This window comes from Elaeis guineensis, chromosome 10 (assembly GCF_000442705.2).
Source record: "Elaeis guineensis isolate ETL-2024a chromosome 10, EG11, whole genome shotgun sequence".
Lineage (NCBI taxonomy): Eukaryota > Viridiplantae > Streptophyta > Magnoliopsida > Arecales > Arecaceae > Elaeis > Elaeis guineensis.
This window is the reverse complement of record NC_026002.2, coordinates 19,717,313-19,743,710: the sequence shown is the minus strand read 5'-3', so window position 1 is coordinate 19,743,710 and position 26,398 is coordinate 19,717,313. Positions and strand designations below refer to the sequence as shown.

Below are 26,398 nucleotides of genomic sequence, written 5' to 3'. Positions count from 1 at the left end.
AGATCCGAACCCTATTCCTCCTCGGAGACGACCCAAAAATGGCTAGAACCGCTGTCGTTCAAACTTACGAGGCTAGGGAGTGCATTTGAAGGGCCAAACTCTCGCTCCTCCCATGGAGACAACCCATGATTAATTGAGACCTCCATTATACTTGCAAACAGCTGAGAAAAGATCTAGCAGAGCCTAGGCTCGGATGGGAGGAGAAATATTCGGCCTAATCAACCAGATGTTAACTATTCAAAAAATTGAATTGATTGAAGACCTAACAAGCTAAACTCCCATAACCCAGTTATTTTAGGATGGGAGCGGAGGCGTCAGGCTAAGAAGCCAATCTCAAGCTTCAATAATAGAACCATATTCAATCAGCCTAACAGCATCAAGAATAAGCAGCACAGGTCTGAGCCGACCACAAACACTTGCCTCTCAGATCCAATCCTAAAGGATTGTAGTCCATTAGCTTAGCGAGATAGTGTTGAGAATGAGGGCAAAGGTCAGATATAGCCACAAAGGACCATGATTCATTACTTCAAAAAATGCCTAGTCCATTACACGGCCTCAAGAAGCCAACCTCAACATCTGCTAGATTTCGCAAATCCTTAAGCCTATCTCTATAGGCACTTTAGCTTAATTCAACTGACCCCGACGTCCACAACATGACCTCAAACACCAAAGTGAAAATCAAACACCCGGATATTACAAAAGAAATGAGGTACAAGCAAAAATAATTCATTTTGTTGCTCCGATCCTCTCATCGCTAGGAAAGAGGTGACCCAACCGAACAATTGACTTCCATCCTGATAACAGAAAATTTTGAGCAAATGATCCGAATCGGATCATAATTATCCAACTCGGAGCGACAACAACTAATCAAATTGCTCAAAACCAATGCCGACATCTTTGCTTGGTCGGCCATGGACATGTCCGACATTTTTTTGAAAATAATAACTCATCGGCTTAACATCAGTCCAAACGTCAAGTCAGTGAGACAGAAAAAATGATCATTTACTCCTAAAAGGCAGAAAGCCATCGACGAGGAAGTCAACAAACTACTTGCAGCGGGCTTCATCAGAGAAGCCACATATCCAGACTGACTCGCCAACATAGTCATGGTAAAAAAGATCAACGAAAAATGAAAGATTTGTATCGACTACACTGATCTGAATCGAGCTTGTCCGAAAGACAGCTTTCCACTATCAAAGATCGACCAGCTGGTAGACGCAATATCGGATCATCGACTACTGAGCTTCATGGATGTCTTTGCTGGATATAATCAAATTCGTATGGTACCAGAGGATGAGAAACACGCGGCTTTCGTGACCGACAAGGGCTTACACTACTACAAAATAATGTCTTTTGGTCTGAAAAATACCGGAGCCACCTATCAACGACTCATCAACAAAATCTTTAAAATACAGAGCAGACAGAACATGAAAGTGTACGTGGACGACATGCTGGTGAAAAGCATCCAGACTTTGAACCATATTCGAGACTTGGAAGAAGCTTTTAACACGCTCCGACGACACCAAATGAGGTTAAATCCGGTCAAATATGCGTTCGGAGTGACCTCAGAGAAATTTCTTGGATTCCTTGTTTTGCAACAAGGGATCGAAGCCAACCCCGAGAAAATAAAAGCTATCATCAACATGAAGCATCCAAACATGAAAAAAGAGGTACAATAACTGAATGGGAGAATCACTACACTCAGTCATTTTTTTCTAGGTCGGCTGAGAGGTGTCTACCATTCTTCAAGACTTTAAGACAAACGAAGGACTTTTTCTGGTCAGATGAATGCCAACAAGCCTTCGAAGACCTAAAAAAGTACCTGACTTCTCCATCTTTACTTATAAAATCAAAGGTCGGAGAAATACTATATCTCTACTTGGCAACATCGACAGAGGCGGTTAGCTCAATATTCTTCGTTCGAGAAGATGAAAATCGAATTCATCGATCTATCTACTACACCAGCAAAGCACTCCACAATGCCAAAGTCTGATATTCAAGAATGGAGAAAATGATCTACGCTCTGATCATATCGGTGCAACGGCTTCGCCCTTACTTTCAAGCACACTCCACTGTGGTCTTTATTGATCAACCATTAAAAGCGATCCTGCACCGTCCTGATACATCGAGACAAATGACGAAGTGGGTGGCGAAGCTAGGAAAATTCGACATACAATACTGACCACGGCCATCTATGAAGGCACAAGTTCTAGTCGACTTCATCACAAAATATACAATAGCCAATAATAAGTCGGAAGATGCAACCACGAAGGAGGTTGCAACCCCCGAGCCCGACCTAAGGTCGATCTGGGTGCTGCATATCGATGAGGCATCGAATGCTCAAGGCAGTGGAGCTGGCCTCATTCTCACCAACTCAGGAGGGGTAGTCACTGAGTACACCCTTCGGTATGACTTCAAAGCTTCAAATAACCAAGCCGAATACGAAGCTCTATTAGTCAGTTTGAAAATGGCTAAGGAGCTCGAGATTGACAATCTAAAAATCTTCACCGACTTTCAACTGATCGTGGGACAAGTCAAAGGCGAATTCAAAGCTCGGGATCCGATCAAGGCAATATACCTTCAAAAGGTGAAAGACCTCGTGACGAATTTAAGATACTTCGAGATCTTCCACATACCCAGGACCGAGAATGCTCGAGCCAACGCACTTTCCAGACTAGCAACGACTGCTTATAGTTCACTGGGTTGAACATTCATGGAGTGTCTTGAGCAACCGAGCATCGACAAAAATGAAAAAGTATTGCAGCTAACAGCCAAACCTAGTTGGATGGATCTGATCATCCGGTATCTGTCTGACGGAGTCCTCCCTGAAGATCCTGCGGAAACAAAATGAACCCGATGGGCAGCTTCCCAGTATGTGATGATGGATGGTCATCTCTACAAAAGTGTCTAGGACCAACCGATACCGATTATGCACTTAGAGAAGTATATGAAGGAATTTGTGGAAGCCACTTGGGGGGCAAGTTCCTAGCCTACAAGATTTTGCGACAAGATTACTATTGACCCACCATGAAAAAGGATGCGGCTGACTTGGTCCGAAGGTGCGAACTATGCCAGAAGTATGCCAACATACAGCATCAACCCGTCAGTTGGCTAACGTCTATTATCGCACCCTGGCCTGTCGCTCAATGGAGAATCGACGTACTCGATTTTTTCCCTCCGACGTCTGGCAAAAAAAAATTTATAGTGGTCGCAATCGACTATTTCACTAAGTGGGTAGAAGTCAAACTTCTGATCCAAATCATCAAATGCAAAATGGAAGACTTCGTCCAGAAATCCACCATCTATAGATTCAGACTGCCGCATACCATCATTACCGACAACGGACGATAATTCGATAATCAGGACTTTAGAGAATTCTGTATGAAGTTTCATGTTATACATAAGCTTACATTAGTCGGGCACCCGCAATCAAACGGAGAGGTTGAGGTGATCAACCGAACAATCTTGCACGGGTTAAAGACCAGATTGAATGAGGCTAAAGGTCTTTGGGTCGAAGAGCTATATCCCGTCTTATGGGCGTATCGGACAACTCTTCGTATACCGACTGGAGAGTCTCCTTTCAACTTAGCCTACGGAACAGAGATGATAATCCTACTCGAGATCGGATTATCATCGACAAGAGTTGAGCAATACAATGAACTGAACAACTCTGAGTGTCGGAGTGCCGACTTAGATCTCCTATCAGAACTCCGACACGAAGCTCAACTTCGCATGACCACGTACCAGCAGAAGATAGCTCGGTACTATAACACCAAAATCAAGCTGAAAGTTTTTCGATCAGGAGACTTAGTTCTGAGAAAAGCAGAAATTTTAAAATCTCTAAATCAAGAAAAGCTATCTTCGAACTGGGAAGGACCCTACAGGATATCAGAGACAAACAGATCGGGTGCCTATCGGCTCGAAACCTTGAAAGGTTCGACTATTCCCTGAATATGGAACGTCAACAATCTAAAGTTGTACTATCAGTAATCCTTGTACGCACTTGAAAATACAGTTCTGTTCTGAAATCGTAAACCAGACTTCTAATGAAATATCGATCCTCGTTGTGGAGGCCAGATCATCGATGTCACGACTTGGGGTCTGACTTTCTAAAGAAGTCAGAAACCTTCAGTCTGACCACCGACTGCATGCCGACTCCCCTGCAGAACCGACCTATCTACTTCAACGGGAGGCTAGCACCGGCCACAGATTTTCTCCATAAAAGCCGCGCCGCCCCCATAGTCAGCTTTTCGTTCAAATGGCTGGCTAATTTACTGACTTGGTATCAACTAAGAAAGGCAAAATACCAAAACGATCAAGGTTGGATTGAAATTATACCGACATGGCCACGGCCAGTCGAGAGATATTCGGCTTACCATCGTTTATCAGATGATACGACGTATAAAACTGATCAAGGTTCAGGTAATGGATATACGACTTACTATCGTTATCCTAACTAAATACGTTGGAAACTACACGACCAGCAAACCTTACAATTTGTAGAATGATCGGATCTACGATCTACATTCGGAGATTACTCCACGGACGGACATCACAGACATTTCAACAAACAAAAATTCTATCCTGAAAGAAAAATATTTTCATTCATTATCATAAAAGAAAGTACAAAATCGGACCAAAGTCTGACTACAAGTATCAGGCCACAAAAAAAAAAGAGATAATATAGAAACACCAACTAATCTTCATCGCCGCCTTTCGTTCTGCTGAAGAATCGACTGACCCACTTTGAATCAGCTTCTCCAACAAACTTTACCTTCCAGCTCGGAAATGGTACGAATCGGATCAGACTGCGAAGATGGTTGGCCGATCATACTGCCCGACCAACCACGCCAACAGTCTAATCCACTTCTACATGAAAAATGTGATCAACGACCGCACCCTCCTTGCTGAAGCCCGATCGACAATCAGAGCTAGAGGCGGGCTTCAGATTTTCGTCCGTCGATGAAAATGACTTTGATCATGCAGCTGAGATGGGGATGTGAAATACACGGTAACGGATCATCGACCCTACCATCGGCACCAGGGGTGAAAAGTTGCCGTCGGCTCGAAGCACAATTTCGCTTCCGATATCGACTTACAATCGGACTACATAACAGAAAGATCTCAGGGTCCGACAGGGAGCCGTCGACCGAAGTCTCCAACCAACCACCCCCTGCAAGAACCTTATCCATCAAAACTATTTGGGTGGCTCTGAAAAATGACAAGGAATAGTTTTTACTCAAAAGCGGCTCTCTGACAAAGCTCTTGTTGGGAATAGTATCCCAAAACCAATCGTCAACCTGTTGACGATTGTGTTCTTTCTTGTATTAGTATATAAATTATAAATAAATAAAAATTATTTTGATATTTTTCATCATAAATTGTTTCATCTTCTAATGAACTCCTGTGCTGTAGTGAAGTCCTTAGGACTATTTAGACTCAACAAAGGAGGATTTGTCGTTTAGTCCTTAAACCTGTTCGTGACTAAATGATACGTTGTTACCAAGGACAACAACGTTTATCAAGTATAGGTCATTTTGTGCCATATGGGTTGGTTGTCCTCTTAACCAAGGAGTGTGGAGACACTGGTATGGCATACAGATGAGATGTAAGGGTACATCTGCACTGAACGTGACCGACTCCGGAGCTTTTTCTGCTATCAAGATTTGCTCCGATGGGATATAGGTATAACTGTCCCTCCGATCTGAGACCACCATGGTGACTTACAAGCAACTCACTGTACTTAGGCACTGGACTACCTGAATTTCTAATTCAGTGACGGAAGGCTGCTGGGTGTAGTCAAGTACTTGACTTGTCGGTGCGTGTGTCAAGATATGATTGACCACTCCAGTTCAGGAGCTATGTACAGTCGTGTTTCAATTTAGCAAAATCTTGGCCAGGGTAGTCCTAGTGGGGAGTCACAGGACTGTTTGAGTTGAGCACGATTTGGATGATTTAATCAGGGTTGACAATTTAACCCTGAGTCATCCTAAACACAGGGGTCAAAAGGGATGAATTATACAGTAACCATATTCGCGTAGGTTCTGAGTGTTACGATTGCGACTATTCGACCTATCCGGACGTCGGGTACCATTGCTAGATGATCACTTCGATTAGTACAGAAATTGATTCCTGTGCTACCGATTTAGGTTCGAACCTGCGGGATCACGTACATTAGAGGTTCCTATCTGATCTGATAGTTGGTGAAGAGTCCTAATGCTCGTGGACTTTGAGTCCTATGTGTCTGAAACTCTGTGATCGAGAATCAGGATTCTTTAATCATGAGTTCCATACATTTTGGGTACCGTGATCAAGAGTCCCACTGGTTTGGGACTTTTTGATCAGGATTTCATATCGATGGACTCTGATGCCCGATTGCCCATCGGATTTGGATTTAGTATTTATGAGAGATTTAATTAGTGATTTGATCGCTAATTAACTCAATTTGATTGAGTAATTATTTTTGGATCAAGTCTAATTGAATTGGATTCGATTGGGTTTGACCCAATTAGGTTAAGTGTTGACCTAATCGCTAAGGTGGTTTGGTCCCTGATCTGATCAGGGGTTGGGTTTAGTCAATTCTTGATTTGATTAGGATTTTATTAAGCCTAATTAAGTCTAATTTAGTTAGATTTAATTTAGTCTAATTGTGCCTAACCTATTTTGATTAGGTTGGCTCAATTAGGTTGAAACCACCTTTTGAATTCTCTCCCTGCGCCATCTTACTCATCTGCGCCCATTTGAATTCACGAGAAACAACTTCTCGTGAATTTTCTCCCAAGAAGAAGCCTTCCACGCCCCTCCATTTGTGTGCCATTTGGGTGGATAAAGATGGTTGGTTGGCCATTCAAATTCAAATGAAGTTTGAATTTGAATGGGCAACTAATCCATGCGCCACCTAGCCTTATCCATTTGTGCGCCATTTGCTTTACACGAGAAAGAGTTTCTCGTGTAAACTCTCCACGCACAAGGGAGCCCACGCCCTTCTCTTCTCATGCCAAGAGTGGATAAGAATGGGTTGGTTGGCATTTGAATTCAAATTCGATTTGAATTCAAATGAGCAACCACCTAGCTTTATCCTCTCACGCGTTTAAGACGCGTCTTGCATTGTTTTAAAAGAGAGAAGAAGGTGGGGCGTGCGCAAAAGAAATTTTTGAAAAAGAAAAGTGGGCGTGAGGAAGCTTTCTGTGTGATTTTAAAAAGTTCAAAAATTTCGAGAGGAAAGAAAAGAAAGAGAGTGGGCGCAGGATTTTCTGAGAGCACCCTAGGGTTTCTGCCTAGGGTTCGGGAAGTGAGAAAGTGAGCTACGAGTGTCGTGAGCCCACAAGATTTCAGAGAGAGCTTCATCAATCTCTTAAGTACATCTGCTGATGATCCAGAGTATTCGAGGAGTCAGCAGATCAAGATCGAAGGAGTTCGATCAACATCGACCGTCGAAAGGGTTCTACAACGAACTAGCATTCGTGAGGAGCCGATCAGACCGGGAGCTTCGTGTGGATGATCTACAGAAGTCAGACACACTGTGTGGCTACATTACGATAATCAGACCCTCTCGACGGTGATCAGATTATGGCGATCGACTATCCGCACGAAGATAATATGTTCTGAACACATAACAGTAAAATGTTTACCGTAGAAGTTTGAATTTCAAATTTAAATGCATGCTATATATATCATATTTAGATCCTTGTGTAGGGTTAATACATGTTAGTTAATTAGATTAATTAATAATTTTTACTGTAAAATTATAATTTTAAAAAAAATTTAAAATTATCGTTTTATCCCTGCACTAAAATTCACTTCAGCTCTCCCATCAAAAAAGATGAAATGAGGGATTAGTATCTGGTTGACAGCGGCCCCTTTATATAGGAATGCCCGACGGTCCAGATGAAAGCGGTCAAATCGAGAACACGCTGGATGACGACACATGGCAACATCTGGGCTGACCATAGATTGGACGGTTCGACGCACCTGCCATAGATTGAACCATGTCATCCCTATCCGTATGAACGTCTCCGACCCAATGGCACCCCGACACATGACGAAAATCTACATGCCAGAATTAAATCCCACAACATCGGTTCACATTCCTGATACGACGTCGGACACCAGATCCTCCTGTCAATACGACAGCTCGAAAGCGACAAAATGATTATTCGACTGTACTCCAATGAAAGTGGTGTCAGAGTCGGAATTCGACATGACAGACAATAACTCCTTTCGTCCAAAGCGATTAATCACGTGACGACGCACGCGATGATTCACCATTGGACTCAAGAGTGGGGCGGCAACTGTTGGAGTAAATCGATCGACCTTCATAAACCGACCGATCTCCAACACACACCTACCGACGTCTGACTCTGACCCACCAAACGAACAAACAATCTTGGAAGCAATTATCGACTATATGTCAGCTAAGCAAGCCGACGCTACTCTCGATCGACTAACCGAACACTCCTCACTGAATCAAGATCGGTAGATGGCCGATGTTCGGACTCTATAGACAATAAACTACTCGACCGTTGGTATTTCAGAGTAACTAACCGACTCCCGACGCATAGTCGACCGACTCATTCAAATATATCATAACCGTCACGGACGGTTACTCCACTGATACCGCGGCGTAATTCATGGGGATTAATAATCTACTACGAGATTACCGCCTGTGATTCTACGTCGCTAAATGCGGGAACATATCTGACAGTTATGACGATCTTCTTTATTAAAAACGGATAAGGCAATAAGTTTCGGTAAGCTAATTTTTATACTCTAAGCTCTGTCTCCATTCTCATACTACTGTTGCCCAATCTCTCTCTCTAACTTAGGCATCGAAGGGTTTCCACCGGAGACAATTTCGATCAGTGCGGACTTCATTTTGTAGGTGCTCGTTTCCGGCAAACAGGCGACGAGGGGATTGGCAGCAACATATTTCATTAATACTCAAAACAAAGCAAGCCAGTTTAGAAAATTGAATAGACTTTATAACAAAAAAGAAGACCAAGATCACCATTCTGCATAGAGGTGGTAATTTTAGCCGACCCATCGAATATCAGACCTGAATGGAGTGGATTTTATCCGATCCGATTGAAATCCGAGATAGATACGGGTTCTAAAAAAAATATCCCAAAAAGATTTAGATCAGGTAAGTAATGATATGCCCTAACCCGGATCCAATCTGATATAATCTTAATATCTATCTCTCTTTCAAAATTATAATGATTTTATATTATTTACATGTATCTGACCTAATCCGATCTGACCAACGACTTTATATATCTGATCCGATCCGCATCTCTGCTTAACTCGACCCGAGATAGGTATGGAATGAGTATGGATATAAACTTTTTACTTGTGAGATGAGTATAGATATAGATCAATTCGATCCATATCCGGCCCATTAACATTCTTAGTTCTACGTACCTAAGCGAAAAAGAAGAAGCCTATACCAAGCCCAAAAAAATCAAGCATAAGAAGAAAAATTGCAAAGGCCTGCTCTTTGGGGCTTGAGAATAAGCTTGATCACATCCCGAGGAGGAGGACCAGTGATTAGGAGTATGCACAGTTTGATTCAGGTCAGTTTGGATCAAACTTCAACCAAATTAACTTGAATTGATTTTCTAAAATCAAAATCAAAATCGAACCAATCACATAGAAAAATCAATTCAAACTAATCTAAAACAATCGAATCAATTTGGTTCGATTTATTGGATTATGAACTATTGAGCTTCTACCAAATGTGCAGTTTATGGAATAGACCGAATGGGCTGCTATGTATTTTTAAGTCCTAATCATAGTCAATGGACAACTTGTGGGATGGGTTAAACGGGCAACTTATGGATGGGCAAAATAAGCCAAATGGGATAGGACTACAACCTATTTTAAGAAAATAAGACAACTTATGGTTTATCATACACACACGGGTTGGTCAGTTTAAATCAGATTTTTTCAATCTGAAAAATTGGATCCAAATCGAACCAAAATCCGTGGTTCAGGTCGGTTTTGTAGTTTAACTGTTTTGGTTGCACACTCGTACCAGTGACATTTGCTTCCTGCTCCTGCTTCTTGGTGCCATCCTCGCCACCCTCCATGCAAAGGCTGAAGCAGCTAAGATCAGCCTCAAAAAACAAGAGGTAGAGGTCTGAGTCAACAAAAATACTTTAAGCCTCTCAGATCCAACCCTTAGAGGATCCTAGTCCATTATCTAGGCCTAATAGTGTTGAGAATGGGGGGAAAGAACCAAACCAACCACAAAGGACCATAGTTCATTACTCTAACTCAAGCTGACCCCAACATATGCAAGACGACCTCAAACACTTGACTGAGCAAAGCAGACACTTAGACATCATAGAAAAATAAGGTACAAGGAGAAACAAAATTATTTTTCATTATATTCAAAATATTTGACAAAATAAGACTGAACATACTTCATCACCAAGAAAAAGGCCGAGCTCGCCATTCACACTATCAAGCAAGGAACGGACCTAACAGCTTTCAGAACAAGAAGAGTTCAATGGCCCTGTTGGGTATAAAATATCCGCGACCGAAATTCTCATCGGAACGGCTCCACCCGGACTCCTACGGAAGCCGGGCTCCATCTTCGACATCAGCACAGTTCCGCCCGGACTCCTACGGGAGCCGGGCTCCACCGCCATCAGCAAGTGCAGCTCCGCCCGGACTCCTACGGGAGCCGGACTCCATCTTCGACATCAGCACAGTTCCGCCCGGACTCCTACGGGAGTCGGGCTCCACCGCCATCAGCAAGCGCTGCTCCGCCCGGACTCCTACGGGAGCCGGGCTCCGCCGCCAACATCAAAACAGCTCCGCCCGGACTCTTACGGGAGCCGGGCTCCGCTCTCAATATCAATCGCTGGTAAGCTCAATCCGGACTCCTATCAGAGCCGGACTTCACCCTTGACTTTGTTTGCAGCAGCACCTCCCGGACTCCTACGGGAGCCGGGCTCCACCTCCGACACCAGAACGGCTCCGCCCGGACTCCTATGGGAGCCGGGCTCCACCTCCGACATCAGAACGGCTCCGCCCGGACTCCTACGGGAGCCGGGCTCCACCTCCGACACCAGAACGGCTCCGCCCGGACTCCTACGGGAGCCGGGCTCCACCTCCGACATCAGAACGGCTCCGCCCGGACTCCTACGGGAGCCGGGCTCCACCTCCGACACCAGAACGGCTCCGCCCGGACTCCTACGGGAGCCGGGCTCCACCTCCGACATCAGAACGGCTCCGCCCGGACTCCTACGGGAGCCGGGCTCCACCTCCGACATCAGAACGGCTCCGCCCGGACTCCTACGGGAGCCGGGCTCCACCTTCGACATCAGAGCGGTTCCACCCGGGCTCCTACGGAGGCCGGACTTCAACCGCGGCCGAACCTCAATCGACAGATCCGCACCCCCTCGGCAGATCGCGACAACAATCATGATCCTGTTCCAGGTCCTACAGCGGATTCTACGCGGCTCCAGCAACGGACCCATTACTCCTTGACAGGCTGTAGCAAACGGCCACGATTCTGTCCCACTCCCTGCGGCAGGTGCTGCACGATCCCACTACTCACTGACAGCTAGCGGCAACGGACGCCGCCCCACTATCCGCAACAGGCCATACGTGGCAGACTATGACAACAGCCACGAGTCTACCCCACCACTCTCCACAATTAATTTCTCTGACCGTGGGCGGCCCACTACCAGACGGTTACACACGTCGCCATCAGTCCGCTGCCTCCCCCGCCTATAAAAAGGGGGGACTCAGATACGTTATTTTTTAAGCTCATTTCTCTTATCTCATAACTCTGCTAAATTCTCCGTTCGAGCACTCCATTCTTGTTGAGGCAGAGAACTGACTTGAGCGTCGGAGGGTCTTGCCGGAGCAACCCCACCTCCGGTTTAGACTTCCCTTGCAGGTCCCGGCGGCGACCGCGGCCTCCTCAACTCCAGCTTCTCCAGCGCAGGCGGATTTTTGCACCAACAGGCCCAAACCAGTCAGGATAAAATAAGCTTATAGTTGGTTCATCTGACTATTTTCTTTGCTCGGGCTAGAAAAACTATCCCGGACTTCAAAGTAAGGGGCATGTAATATGACCTGAAATCAATTTGGATATCATGGGTTGACACAAGGCATGCGAGAAGACCAATTTCCAACAGGTTTAAATTCTGAGTGGATCAAGAGGACCTATAACTGCTCCATGCAATTAATATGATCTAGATAAGGATGGATGGTTATAGCTCATCCTCTGATCTTGGAGCCAAATCACAAGGGAAACACGCCCTGACCTCTATATAAACAAGGCCAGGGGAACCTAGGTATGACATCTCATAGCTCATCTTCTGGCTCATACTACCGTTATGCTCTTCTTCTGTGCCGGTCAAAGCTCTTCCTCTCTGAACAGACCTACCATACAGCGATCTTAGAGAACGACAACCTCGATAAGCTGATCTCCCGCAAATTGATAATCTCCCATTGGTCGATAAGCTAACCTTCCACAATTTGAAAAACTACTCTCCCAGGATGATAAGCTGACCTTCTATAGGTTAATGAACTGTCTTCCCACACATCGATAAGCTGACCTTAATAGTTATTCTTAAACTAAACTATGGACGTAAAGTGAAGAAGCAATCTTCTACTCAAACTCTGAAGAGTCCAATCCAATGAAACAAGAACTCCACCATAAACGAAGGCCCGGGAAACCATAAATGCATATCAGATTATTTTATATTACTCTTTTATTTTCTCCTTTCTACTGTTCGTCCCAACCCTTTTTTGACCAAGGCATTCGAGACCCTCCAACCGAATTAGCGCCGACCAACTCTATTATTCCTTTTTCCCCACAACAAACATGCAGGTTGATGGAGCCCTACATCCTGCCCGTGCCAGTTGTAGCAGGGCTCTCAGCACAGTGGCATGAAATCCCTACCATAAGTCTACCATAAGTATCTGTCGTCCTCTCTGACAGCATTTACTGTGAGCCAACTAATTGGTAAGGACCGAGGATGGCAACAACGGCATCCTCCCACATCAACGTTTTTTCTCGAGACAAGAAGATGAATCCCTCCGCCCAGCCTTTTCTCCATGACAGCTCGGGTTTTCGGTCCCTCTCTCCTCTCTTCTTCCGAGTTCTGAGTCCCCTCAGATCTACCATTTTAATGACAAATGGTGCTGACAATCTCCCCTTTCAACTATTACTTTTTAATATCAGTTCTAGCAATCTGCTAACCCAGCCTTCAAACTATTATGATAACGGGCATAAGATTGCCCGGCTCCCAAACAGAGGAACCCAGTCCCACTTTCTCAGATTCCCGTCAAGCCTACGAAGTCATAAATGATACAACATGAGAACCAACTTATCAATCCCGGGGGTGACAAGATCGAGTATCACCGCTAACTGATACTGGTGAAAAGAAAGGGTGAAGGCAAAAAAAAAAACTATCAAGCTAGCCATCCAAAGAGTATCAATTCTTCAATTCCAACCTCTACCAGCTCTCTTTCTCTCTCTTATACCCTCTCTCTCATGGAGCAATTACGGGAGATGTCTCGTTTACAAATGCCACACACGAAGGCTTCATTTGGGTAGCCGGTGACTGAAAGCACAAACAACGGAATCGGCCATTTTAGCGGCAGAGAAGGGGGATTCGAATGGATCGCCCGGTGGTGAGAGAATATTATCTCTCAGTTGGGTCTTGTCTGGGAGTGGAACCCGTTCACCTGCCTGCCAAGCTGGGGGCGATTTTGCCGTCTGTGGTGAGAATCCTGATGATGCTGCAGCTGTGGTGGCGAACAAATGGGGCGAGGCAACAGCATGAGATGATGGCCAAATACTACTGCGATTACCCCAATTCGACTGTCTGTGTTGCTGCTGCAGCTGCTGCTCCTCGCCACGCATCGCCAAATAAAGGCCCCCTCCAACGCTGTTGCTGTCCGGAAACTGCATCATTGATCACGCAACAAGTAAGACAAGACTCCACAGCAAGTATTAATCGAACCGAATTAGATAACAAGTCAGATGCAGTTGGGGGAGCCACGCACTCCAGCAGGATCGGGAATGATCTGGAAAGCGGCGGGGTATTTGTACATCTCACTGGGTGGACCTGGGGACTGCATGTAGGCATTATCGAGACGGAAATTGATCCCGGCGGCTTCTTCTGGTTGCTTAAACTTGTCATCAAACACCCGAGAGCATATTACAATCGCGCCGAATGCAAATTTAACGACTCTAAAATAAAGGAGACTCGAATAGAAGAGGTGTTTTGGGCATACCTTAGGTCTGGTGCTTGGAATGCTCACTCTCCAGTTCTGCTCGAAGGCCACAGGAACACACTGATCCACCCCACCAGGGCTATCATCAGCCATTGGCTCGAGGCTACTCCTTTTGGAGCTCGAGTTCCCCAAACTCAGATCTAGATCATGGTCACTGTGGCCGGCTGCAACATTCACGAATTCATAAACAATGCTTCCAGGATGGAGACAGACCAACCCGATGATTTGTTCGATTATAACCAGAAAGAATGCAGCAAGCACATAGCAAGAACCTACATGCAGCGCTAAGCTCACCAGCATAGATGCTCGGATCGAAGTTGGTCACTGCGTCCTTTCCATTACACCTGATTGCGGCTTTATCGTAAGCCCTGAAAGACCAAAGCAGCTTGTTATTTTCTTACTAGAATTTCCAGAGGGTCTGATGGCAAGCATCGCCATCGAGCCTGCTGCAGCAGTGGCAATACCTTGCAGCTTCCTCTTCGGTGTCGAAGAGGCCCAAATACACGTACCTATTTCCCAGACACAGCAACGATAAGTGAGACCATAGAAAGCATGAGACTGCTGCCAACAAAGCAGAGTGGGATATGAAATTCAGCACATACTTTTTTCCTAGGAATTGGCCCATTCTAGCCTCCCATCTTCCACACTTGTGCAAGGTGACCCCTCTGTATTTAGAGCTCCCCCTAGGGAATCCAGTACTCTGGCGACGAAGCACATGAACAAATTCCTCCTTGGTGAGACTGTTCATCTGCCAGCAACCATCCATTACCATTTAACAATATTGCAATGCAGAAAACAGGGGCAGCACAAAGACTAAATATATTTTTTTGTGTCTAAAATAATAATAATAAGAGAGAGGAATGGCACCACCATCCTGTCACACTCACTCTCACCTGTTTCATGTCCTCCTCATAGTCCTCTAGATTAAAATTTGTGTCGGCGTCCACCCCACGGAACTTGATGGCCGCTCGATCGTATGCTCTGCAAAGATATTTTCAGAAAATGATGGAGTATATATAATGAATGAACAACTCTAAACAAGTGATGAATCAATGGAAAGCATAGGGGAGGAAGTTACCGAGCCGCGGCATGGGCGGTGTCGAATCCACCTACAAATCAGAACCCGTGGCATGAATCAGCAATTTCAAGATGCTATTTCGTGGCATGAAGCCAGCAAAGAAAACAAACAATACCCATTTCCGATCCAAAGGAACAGAAACACGATTTCTTTTCCTAAACTTTGTACAAATCCACAAGGCATGATGCTTACCTAAATAAACCTGCTTGCCACAATCCCTGCACACAGAATGGGGAAGAATAAATTGACATGATGGCTTGTTAAACAGGGGGAGGGGGGCAAAGAAAACCCCAAATGCGAATCAAATTCCCAGGTAATTTTCTTTCTTTCTTCTCTTTTTCCTTTCGACAATTTCAGGAAAGGCAAGGGAAGAGGGAAATGGAGGGGTAAGGATGGAAGGCTCACCAGATATGGGATTCCCAGCGGCCGGTCCTCCGGTAGAATGTGACCCCCCGATACTGCGAGCTCCTAGACCTGGGCCCTCTCCGACTCTTCTTCATCGGCCGCGACGCGTCCATCGCCTTCCCGGCGGCGGCCGTCTTCGACGACGGGCAGAACTTGACCCCAACCCAATGGGCCCGCGGCAGCGGACCCTCCGCCCCGTCGCTCTCCCTCCCGCCCACTTCCTCCACCGGAAAGAACTGGTGGGTCACGATGGCGAGCTCGCTTTCGCCGGAGCAGCGGCCATCGCCGCCGACCGAGAACCCGAATACCCTCCGGCATCCATCCCCATCGGCCTCGTTGGAGGCCTCGACGAGGAGGGCGGAGGAGCTGGAGTCGTCGTTGTCGGCAGTGGAGGCGGACTCCGGCCCCTTCCCCTTGTCGTCGGTGACGGCGTTCTTCGGGGAGGAGCTCTCCGCCGGCTCCTCCTCCACCTCCCACTCCTCCTCGTCGGAGGGGGAGGCCGCGTCCCTTATCGGATCCGGCGAGTTGTTGAGGTCCCACATCCTCTCTCCTCCTGCTGTTCGTGTTGCGAAGATCCTTCTTTTGGCCTCCTATGCCCTCTAAAAATCGTTTCTTGTAATAGCCTTTGCAATCTGTTCCGCCGAGAAGCCCGAGCAGAAACAAATGACCTTCTCCACCGATAAGGGCGTCTTCAGCTCCGAGACCTATGGCTCTCCTCTACTCTTCTTCCCCTTTTCCTCTCAGTCGCTCCCTCTCTCCTAACCCCGTCCGGCTTCTCTCCAGTCTCCGCCTACTTCTCTTTTCCTCTCTTTATTTCTTTTTCTCTATTGCCCTTCTTCTATGTTTTATTTCTCCTCCTCTCTCCTTTCCCCTTCCGAAATCCAAAACCTAGGACGGAGCCTGTGGCAAAAAGGTCTCAGACGGGAGAGATCATGTCGAAAAGCTAACCACTTTTGCGAAACTTTGTGCCGCCCGACGATTGGAATGAGAAGAGCAGCAGCAGCAGCGGCAGCAAAAATCATATTTAGATATTTATGGATTCTACTGTGCGCATATCAAAATATTTTTTTTGAAAAAACAAAACCCGGATTATATAATACATATATCACGTATCTGAATAAAACAACGGTGGCGCACGGGAAGCGACCATGATCATCTCCTTTGCGTTGCGGATGCCTGTATGCGTGCTAGCTATTATTCTGGTCTGGTTTGAACCCTCTGCGTGCTGCCAGTTCTATTCCTCTCTCCCCACATCCATCCATCCAGCCAGCCGTACTGCTTTTTTTTATTTCTTGTTTATTTTAAAAGCTCGAAACATAAAGTTGGCTTTGGCACGTTTGATTCTCACCCTCCACATCCGTCCATATACTACTTGTTATCTATATCCGGTTGCTGTTTGGCATTTTTGGTACTCCAGTTACAAATTTGGCTCCTCTTCTAAGTGAGAGAGAAAAATAAATAAAATAAAGGAAGTGTCCCTTCTTCCCTTCTCAATCCCACGTTAACCAAATCGAAAAGCATCGTCACCTCGCGGCAATGGAAAAGAAACGCCTCAAACTCTCCCTCTCGGGCTTTATTAGGCCGCTGTTTATTATACTCCCATTAGTTTGGAATTACGTGCAGCCTTTTCCCAAGGGCCGTCTTTATCGTTACGAAAGTTGCTGGGCATAGTGGTTTTCCTCGGCTCCTCTTGATAAACCCCCAAGCACACCACACAACATCAGGATTGGCGATTTTAACCGGTCCATCGATATCCAACCCGAGACAAATTTTATCTAATCTAATTAAAATTTAAAATAAATATTTATTCTAGAAAAATTTTTTGAAGTAGATCCAAATTGGATACGCATATTCGATCCATTATAATCTTAATCTAAATCATTCTTTCAAAATATTAATGATTTTATAATATCTCTATAATGAGTAGTATACATCAAGTAAAGTAATTATTAAACAAATTAATTAATCAATATATAATTTTTAAAATATGGATTTCACTAATATACAGTACATAATAAGATGATACATACTTAACATTAATCATTTAGTAGCTCAATATATATTCAAATAATTTGATATATAGTTTTCAAAATATCATATTCATCAATATATATTACATAGTTTGATGATATATATTTATTGACTTTTTGATACATATTACAATTTTTTTTTGATACATACTTAATAGTGATCCAATATATACATCCATAAAAAAAATATTTTTTAAAAATCATATATCGATTTATCTAAAAGTGTGTATTAGATCATTGTTAGATATATATCAAAAAAAATTGTAGTATATATCAGGAAGTTGAGAAATATGTATTACCAGACCATGAAGTACATATTGATGAATACAATGTTCTGAAAACTATATGAATTTGTTAGGAGATATATTTTAGATTGGTAGATAACTAATTTGTTAAATATGTACATCTACTCATGTACTATGTATCAGTGAACTTCATATTATATAAACTATATATCAATTTATCTATACATACGTATTCACTTACTTGATGATTAATTTATTTGATACATATCACCTGATAATATAGTATAGATCGATAAAAAATATATTCTGAAATTAAAAAAGAAAGAGAGAAATCTACATGTTTTTAATCTTGGGATCAACAACTTTATTGATAGAAAAAGTTTTGATTTTTAAATTTTTTTGGTAAAAATTTTTATATTTTTTTGGTAAAATTTTTTAAATTTATTTATTAAAAATTATATCAAAAGAAACATGATAAAATAGGTCCATCCCATATCCTATATTTCCCTCGAGCCGGTGCCATGCTGCAATACTTGTCCTTTAACTATACACTTCTAAATATATAAAATGTAGGGAGAGGGTTTAATACTTTATACAGCTTTCTCCGTTACAAAAAAAAAAGTTATTAGCAATGACTAAATATTATTGCTAATAATTATTTTTTTGTCATTAATACTATTAGTGATGGAATGTCGTTGCTAATAATTCATCAAAAATAACATCGTTGCTAATTCTTATCATTAACGATGGTAAAAATTTCATCACTAATTCATGTAATTAACGATGATATTAGCAACAATAATATTATCATTAATATTTTTTTATTTTAATTTTTTAATAAAAGCTATAGGTGATAGTAGTTTTTATCGCTAGTGCCGTCGCTAATAGTTTTTATTTTAATTTTTTTAATTAAAATTTTAAAAACTATTACTGACAATTTTTCTCATCACTAATGCCATAACTAATAGTTTTTTTATTTTTTTAAAATATATAATTAAATTTTTTAAAATCTATTTTAATCACAGTAACAAGCAATTATATTTTTTAAAATCTATTATAAATAAAATAATAATTATTTATGATAATCATAAATATAAAATTAATTATATTATATTAAAAATATAAATTATATAATTTTAAAAATTTATACTACTTTACAAATATCAAAATTATATACATATCCAAACAAAAAAATCATATAAGATCCTCCTCCTCGTCCTCCTCATCCTCCATCTTCTCCTATACATCCTCTCCAATAACTGATAGATGAGAGCCGGATATCCTAGTATCGTATAACGAAAAAAATAAAATATTATTAACAAATTTCGATATGAAAGTATATATATCGATATGGAAGCGTATATTTCGATATACTATTCTGATTTTCAAACAGATTAGTTCTACATGTTCTATTCGATGATATGAAGCTATAGATACTCTCAATCCATCGATTGGATAGTTAGATTAAATTTTAACCCTCTAGATTTTCTTTTCAGACTCAAGCTTAAACGTGTGAAGTTTCTAAATATAAAAGTTTAAAATTTAAAAAAAATTATTAAAAAACTTACCTACTGTGATGGCTGTGACAACGAGCTCAATTGATAGCATAGATACGGATTCCGAAGAATCTCAATGATCGTATCGTAGATGATGTCTCGAAAGCTCTAAGATCACAGGCTCCAAAGCCTCTGCATGACCTCCTCCACATGTGTATCACCCCATGTTTGGATCATCGAGATCTCGAAGGAGGATGCGAAGAGTATCGAATTGCTCGAGGATCGAAACTACGGCTGAATCCCATGATCCGGCTTCCACTGACCCCTCCGATGGCCCTGAGCCATCCCTCGAGATTAAGGAGGGGCTGAGAGGATGGGTCCTCACCATGCTACGATATGAGATACTCTGCGTAATCTATCTATACAGTTTAAAAATTTATTAGTCCATACATATCAATATATATAAAAATTTAATAAATAATATTTTAAGTTATTATCATGATCGATCGAGATCTAGGATCTAAGTAATCATTAGTCCTCCTAGACTGGTGTGTGCCTCCCATATCTGCAGCTGTCTTAGTGTACGACCCAGCTGCTACATCTATAATAAATAAATAATAAAATTAAATTAATTAAAATATATATATGATCCATTTAATATAAAATTAATTTAAGTATAGAATTTTTATCAATCTATCGGCCACAACATGTGTGCCAATAGAGCCGCCATGTGCTTGATCCAATCTTGCTGGACAGTCCGATTCTGTCGTGCCCTCTGTCGCTTACCAGAGTACTTTCAGTGCTCCACCAGTCACAGAGGACCTCAGATATATCGTCTGCATCCAGTGAACTGTGTAAGACTTCTAGTCCGATGGTGAGTCAGAACTGGAGTGCTCTGTGACGAATTGCCTAAAGTTGTACAGTCCATCTCGAAACCTACATGTGGCCACCTCCTCGAAGGTCCGACGGTCAGCCTCCTCATCATGAGGAGTCTCGAATCGATAGTACGCCTGCAAATAGAAGCAAGCATATATTAATAAATAAAATATAAATCTATCGTGAATTTAAAAATTAAATATCTTTGACCTAGCAGGAACATCTTCTAGGTTGCATCACGAGCCCCCGACGGCCAACTAGAGAACTTGCTCATCAGCCCTGGCATCAATTATCGGATGATCTCGGTAACCATATGAGACACCCAAGGCTCTTTAAATATACTGCAAAATTGATTTTGAACAATAAATATTAGACTCTAAAATAACTAAATTTTAAACATATTTAGTGAAAATATAGTACTTAGGAGCGGCTTTAAATGTGGATGAGCTCTCTATCCTACAACTGAGTTGAAGATTCCTCAAGTCAGATGGATCCTCTACCACGCTACTGATTGTGAGAGCTGGATGCTGCTTCGTGTGACTGTGGTCGTGTGACTGTGGGGTCACTAATGACCCCACATCATTCGAAACTAAGAATATCAAGACATCATAAAGAATATTATATTAAATAATAAAAGATAAAAAAATATAAAAAAATATCTAAACTATTAGAGTTTACTGCATGGTATGTCTAGCACAGAACCATATGAGCTGGCTGTATGAGAGCTCTCTCCTTGATTGTGACGGCTCTAACCTCTAGAAAATATGATCTATAATCTTTGAAAATAAAAATAAATAGATTCACGGATTAATTATATAATTTTGGATGGTAATGTAAGATTTAAAATGACGTATTTTGTTGGCCAATAACCCAATGATCTATAACTAAGTTAATTGAAACTAGCAAACTACTGTAATTGATCACCTCAAACTTAAATGGGCACAGAGGGATATATTTTAATATACTACTTCAATTCTCGAACGGATTGTTCCTACATATTTCATTCGATGATACGGAGTTATAAATACCTCTGATCCATCCATCGAATGGTTAAATTAAATTTTGACCCTCTTGTACTCATCCCTTCCATCTCGTCTAAATCAGTATAGAGGAGTATATTACAATATACTCCTTCAATTTTTGAACGGATTATTCCTACATGTCTCATTCGATGATACGAACGTATCTACACCTCTATCCCATCCATCAGATAGGAAGATTGATTTTTGACCCCTAGATCTCCTTCCTCCAACTCAAGCCTAACTATGTGAAGTTTCTAAATATAAAAATTTAAAGCAGATAAAAAAATTTATTAATACTACTTGACTTACCTGCTGTGATGGCTGTAACAATGAGCTCAACTGAATGAGCAATAAGTAACAAAAATATTAACCTTTATATGCTAATGCCCTCAAGATAGGGAGCGCAATATCCTGGAGGTTTAAATTTTTCTTGTTTCTTGACTTGATTCTACCTTTCAAGTGTGCATCTCGAGTTCAAATATTGCAGATTTTCTCATAATAAATATACAAAAGAGTTTGGAATCGTGGTTAGAAATCAGCTTGCTATAATTGATGCCCGAGTCTTGCCACCTCCAAAGGTATGTTACACTTGTATTCATCATGCTTATCTGAAAGTAGTTCATCTGTAGTAATGTGAAATCACATCTTTCAAATGCTTCAGCTAAAGTATCATGACTCTGGGAGGGAGAAAATGTGCAATCCTATTATGGGTCAGTGGAATATGATCAACAAGGTGATCGAAGTTTTTATTTTTGAATACAAAAGTCTAAATGTCTCTTGGTTATAGAATGGTTAATGGTCGAACTATAAAATACTGGACATGCTTAAATTTTTCATATATTCCACCAAATGATATCTCTCAGTTTTGCAATGATCTGGTTGCGATGTGTAATGACAAAAGGATGGTACTAAGACATATTTTCAACTGCTTGCAACTTTATTTCTTCATTCACACTAAATCTATCTAATTTCACTAGGACCGCAGGTTCGGTTCGATAAGGAGAGGGGCGGGGGGAGAATGGGGAGGCGACGGAGGGTTTGATCCAGACTCCCGAACTCCTACGGGAGCCGGGCTCCGTCCTCAACATCAACTGCCGGTAAGCCTTGTCCGGACTCCTACGGGAGCCGGACTTCGCCTTTGACTTTAATTGCAGGAAGACTCCGCCCAGACTCCTACGGGAGCCGGGCTTCGTCCTCGACTCCAACGGCTGCAGACAGACTTCGTCCGGACTCCTACGGGAGCCGGACTCCGCCGACAACTTCAACCACAAGTAGACTCCGCCCGAACTCCTACGGGAGCCGGGCTCCGTCCTCAACATCAACTGCCGGTTAGCCTTGTCCGGACTCCTACGGGAGCCGAACTTCGCCTTTGACTTTAATTGCAGGAAGACTCCGCCCGGACTCCTACGGGAGCCGGACTTCGTCCTCGACTCCAACGGCTGCAGACAGACTTCGTCCGGACTCCTACGGGAGCCGGACTCCGCCGACAACTTCAACCACAAGTAGACTCCGCCCGGACTCTTACGGGAGCCGGACTTCGCACCTGATTTTGATTGCAGGGAACTCCGCCCGGACTCCTACGGGAGCCGGGCTCCGCCCGCGACTTCAACTCCGAGAGGACTCTGCCCGGACTCCCACGGGAGCCGGACTCCGCCCACGACTCCGACCTCAAGGGGGACCCCGCCCGGACTCCCACGGGAGCCGGGCTTCGTCGCCAACTTCGACTGCCGGTAAGATCCGTCCGGACTCCTATGAGAGCCGGACTTCGCACCTGATTTTGATTGCAGGGGACTCCGCCCAGACTCCTACGGGAGTCGGGCTCCGCCCACGACTCCAACCGCAAGGAGGACTCCGTCCGGACTCCTACGGGAGCCAGACTCCGTCATCAGCTCCGACCGCTGCCGAACTTCAACCGACGGATCTGCACTCCCTGGCAGGCCACAATAATGGCCACGATCCTGCTCCACTTCCTGCGGCGTATTCCGTACAGCTCCATCACTCCCTGACAGGTCGCAGTAACGGTCACAGCACTGCTCCACTTCCTACGACGGATTCTGCGCAGCTCCATCACTCCCTAACAGGCCGCAGTCACGGTCACAGACTACTCCACTTCCTACGACGGATCTCGCGCAGCTCCACTACTCCCTGGCAGGCCACAATAACGACCATGATCCTGCTCCACTTCCTGCGACGGATACCGCGCGATTCTCCCATCCGCTGGCAAGTCGCGACAACAGACGCCGCTCCACTCCCCGCGACAGACTCCACGTGGCACACCCCGGTGATAGCCACGGGTCCACTCCACTACTCTTCGCAGCAAACTCCGTCTGACCCTGGGCAGCCCACTGCCAGACGGTTACAGATGTCGCTGTCAGGCTACTGCCCCCTCCGCCTATAAAAGGAGGCTCCAGATACGTTATTCAATAAGCTCTCATCTTTCATCTAAAAACTCTGCTAAATTCTCCGTTCGAGCACTCCATTCTTGTTGAGGCAGAGAACTGACTTGAGCGTCGGAGGGTCTTGCCGGAGCAACCCCACCTCCGGTTTAGACTTCCTTTGCAGGTCCCGGTGGCGACCGCGACTTCCTCGACTCCAGCTTCTCCGGCGCAAGCGGATTTTTGCACCAACAGGATTGGCGCTAGAGGAAGGGGCCTGTGTCTTCGCAGTACCCTTGTTCTTGAAGGAGCGTTCAACGGAGCCGCCCCCGATCGTCTCCTCCGACACCCACTCCTTGTTCCCCCACGGGATCCATACTTGATGCCTCCTCGCAAGGCATCCACGCGACGGTCCATGGCCTCCGCGGCCAGATCTCAGGCTTCGGCCTCCCCTCCTGTTTCTCAACCTCCTCCTCCTCCTCCGACGGCGGCAATCGACGCGGAGCAGTTTGACCTGCTGGCGCAGCAGGTCAGAGGCCTCACCGAAGCTGTGCAAGCTATGCAGCAGCAGCAGCCGCAGGCATCCGTACGCCCGAAAAGGGCATCTCCGGAACACCAGAATCCGACGGCGGGGCGGGCCACCTGGGCCAGCCGCCCCATCCTTCCTGGGAAAACGAACCCGAGGGTAGAGAGCCCTCAATCAGACCACGACTCCACCCCTGGAAGATCCCTACCCCCATTATGCCAGAGGACCCTCGAGACTCGAAGTCGAGAGGATTTTCTGGACCGGAGGCTCCAGGAGATGAACCGACGGATCGAAGAACTCCGCCATGCGCCTCCCGCTTATGGTGAGGATATTTGTACTGACCCTCCCTTCTCCCAAATGATCATGCAGGAACCGATCCCGCCAAACTTCAAGCTTCCCCAGTTCGAAAGCTACGACGGGACTTCAGACCCGGTTGATCATCTGGAGGCCTTCCGGACGATGATGCTGCTTCACGGTGCTCCTGATGCCCTTCTATGCCGGGCCTTCCCGTCCACCTTGAAGGGAGCGGCAAGGAACTGGTACTCGACTTTGAAATCGGGTACCATCTTTTCCTTCGATCAAATGAGCCACCAATTTGTGGCCCATTTTGTCAGCAGCCGGTGCCCCCGGAAGGGTTCAGAGTCCCTCATCAACATCAAGCAGAGGAAAGGGTAGTCCATTCGGGCCTACATCAACCGCTTCAACATCGCGGCGCTGGAGTTTCGGAACTTGGACCAATCAGTCGCAATGGCCGCCCTGAAGGGTGGCCTTCAGAAGAATGATCTTTTGTTCTCCCTGGAGAAGAAGTATCTCAGGGATTTTGCTGATTTGCTGGCCCGGGCCGAAGGATACGCCCGAGCGGAAGAAGCCTTCAAAATGAAGGATGAAGAGACGGCGAGGGAGCAGCAAGCGGGAGACTCGAGTAAGCCCGTAATTGAAAAAAGGCCAAAGGAAGCCCGGCTGCGTTCTCGATCCCCTCCTGGGCATAAGCGCGCCCATACTCCACCCCGGGCGCGCAGGCAGAGAAGCCCGGATCACGGGGTTCGACAGGGTTCCCCACCAGGGAGATTCCGCAACTACACCCCCCTCAACGCCTCGAAGGCCCAGGTATTGATGGAGGTCAGGGAGCAGCTCCCTAGGCCGGAGAGAATGCGCACACACCCCGGGAAGTGCAACCCCAACAAGTTCTACCTCTACCACCGCGACCACGGCCACGACACAGAGGAATGCATCCAGCTCCGGGACGAGATCGAGGAGCTCATTCGGCGAGGTCGACTCGACAGGTTCATCCGACGCAGGCCTGAGGGTAGAGGAGATCGGCCAAGGGCCCTTCCGCAGCCTGAATCGCCAAGAAGGGAGGAGCAACCCGGGGACCGGCCTCCCATCGGGACCATCGACTCCATCACCGGAGGGCCTCAAGGAGGAGCGGACCACCCGCGACCGTGGAACTCGAAAAATCTGTAAATGTATCACTTACGATTTCACCTTGAATCTAAATTTCTTTCTACTTGACGTACTCTTCCCATCTGGCGTGGATTTGTTACGACTGGATATGACCCCTCCAAACGCTTGAAACAAAGTTATGTTAGGAACGGGGGAGAACCCCATCCTAACATACCTAAAATGAAAGTCCGATTATCTCGAAATCGGATGGGGGGAGAGGCCTTACAACGCCCTAATGTGCCCCCACAGCCATGTCGGGAACAGGAGGAGAACCTCGTCCTGACATGAGCAAAGTCAAAGGCCCGGTTCTTTTAGACCGGATGGGGAGAGAGGCCTTACAGCATCCTAATGTGCCCCCACAGCCATGTCAGGAACAGGAGGAGAACCTCATCCTGACAAGAGCAAAGTCAAAGGCCCGATTCTTTTAGACCGGATAGGGGGAGAGGCCTTACAACGCCCTAATGTGCCCCCACAGCCATGTCAGGAACATGAGGAGAACCTCGTCCTGATATGAGCAAAGTCAAAGGCCCGGTTCTTTTAGACCGGATGGGGGGAGAGGTCTTACAACGCCCTAATGTGCCCCCACAGCCATGTCAGGAATAGGAGGAGAACCTCGTTCTGACATGAGCAAAGTCAAAGG

At 44.9% G+C, this 26,398-nt stretch overlaps 1 protein-coding gene across 3 annotated transcripts; it reads right to left on the bottom strand.

Annotated features, from left to right (window-relative positions):
- Positions 1-13,349: 13,349 nt before the first annotated feature.
- LOC140852063 (ethylene-responsive transcription factor RAP2-7-like) lies at positions 13,350-17,042 on the bottom strand. 3 transcript variants are annotated; one of them, XM_073244789.1, is made up of 10 exons: positions 15,746-17,042; positions 15,533-15,558; positions 15,341-15,371; positions 15,156-15,243; positions 14,865-15,010; positions 14,727-14,771; positions 14,539-14,630; positions 14,263-14,426; positions 14,032-14,154; positions 13,350-13,930 (listed from the first exon to the last, which is right to left on the bottom strand). In XM_073244789.1, exons 1-10 carry the CDS (start codon positions 16,285-16,287, stop codon positions 13,568-13,570), a joined length of 1,620 nt encoding a protein of 539 aa, XP_073100890.1. In that variant the 5' UTR covers positions 16,288-17,042; the 3' UTR covers positions 13,350-13,567. The 3 variants fall into 3 exon arrangements, with proteins under 3 accessions (XP_073100890.1, XP_073100891.1, XP_073100889.1); XM_073244790.1 differs by having other exon boundaries at positions 14,032-14,160; positions 14,557-14,630; positions 15,746-17,039; XM_073244788.1 differs by having other exon boundaries at positions 14,032-14,160; positions 15,746-17,037.
- Between the last annotated feature and the right edge of the window lie 9,356 nt (positions 17,043-26,398).

Excerpts from the sequence above, each read along its gene's own strand:
- LOC140852063 (XM_073244788.1), bottom strand. The coding sequence starts at position 16,287 with ATGTGGGACCTCAACAACTCGCCGGATCCGATAAGGGACGCGGCCTCC. Across the intron at positions 15,372-15,532 it reads TGGCAAGCAGGTTTATTTAG|GTGGATTCGACACCGCCCAT; the intron begins GTAAGCATCATG and ends TCTGATTTGTAG. Across the intron at positions 14,427-14,538 it reads TGGTGAGCTTAGCGCTGCAT|CCGGCCACAGTGACCATGAT; the intron begins GTAGGTTCTTGC and ends TGAATGTTGCAG.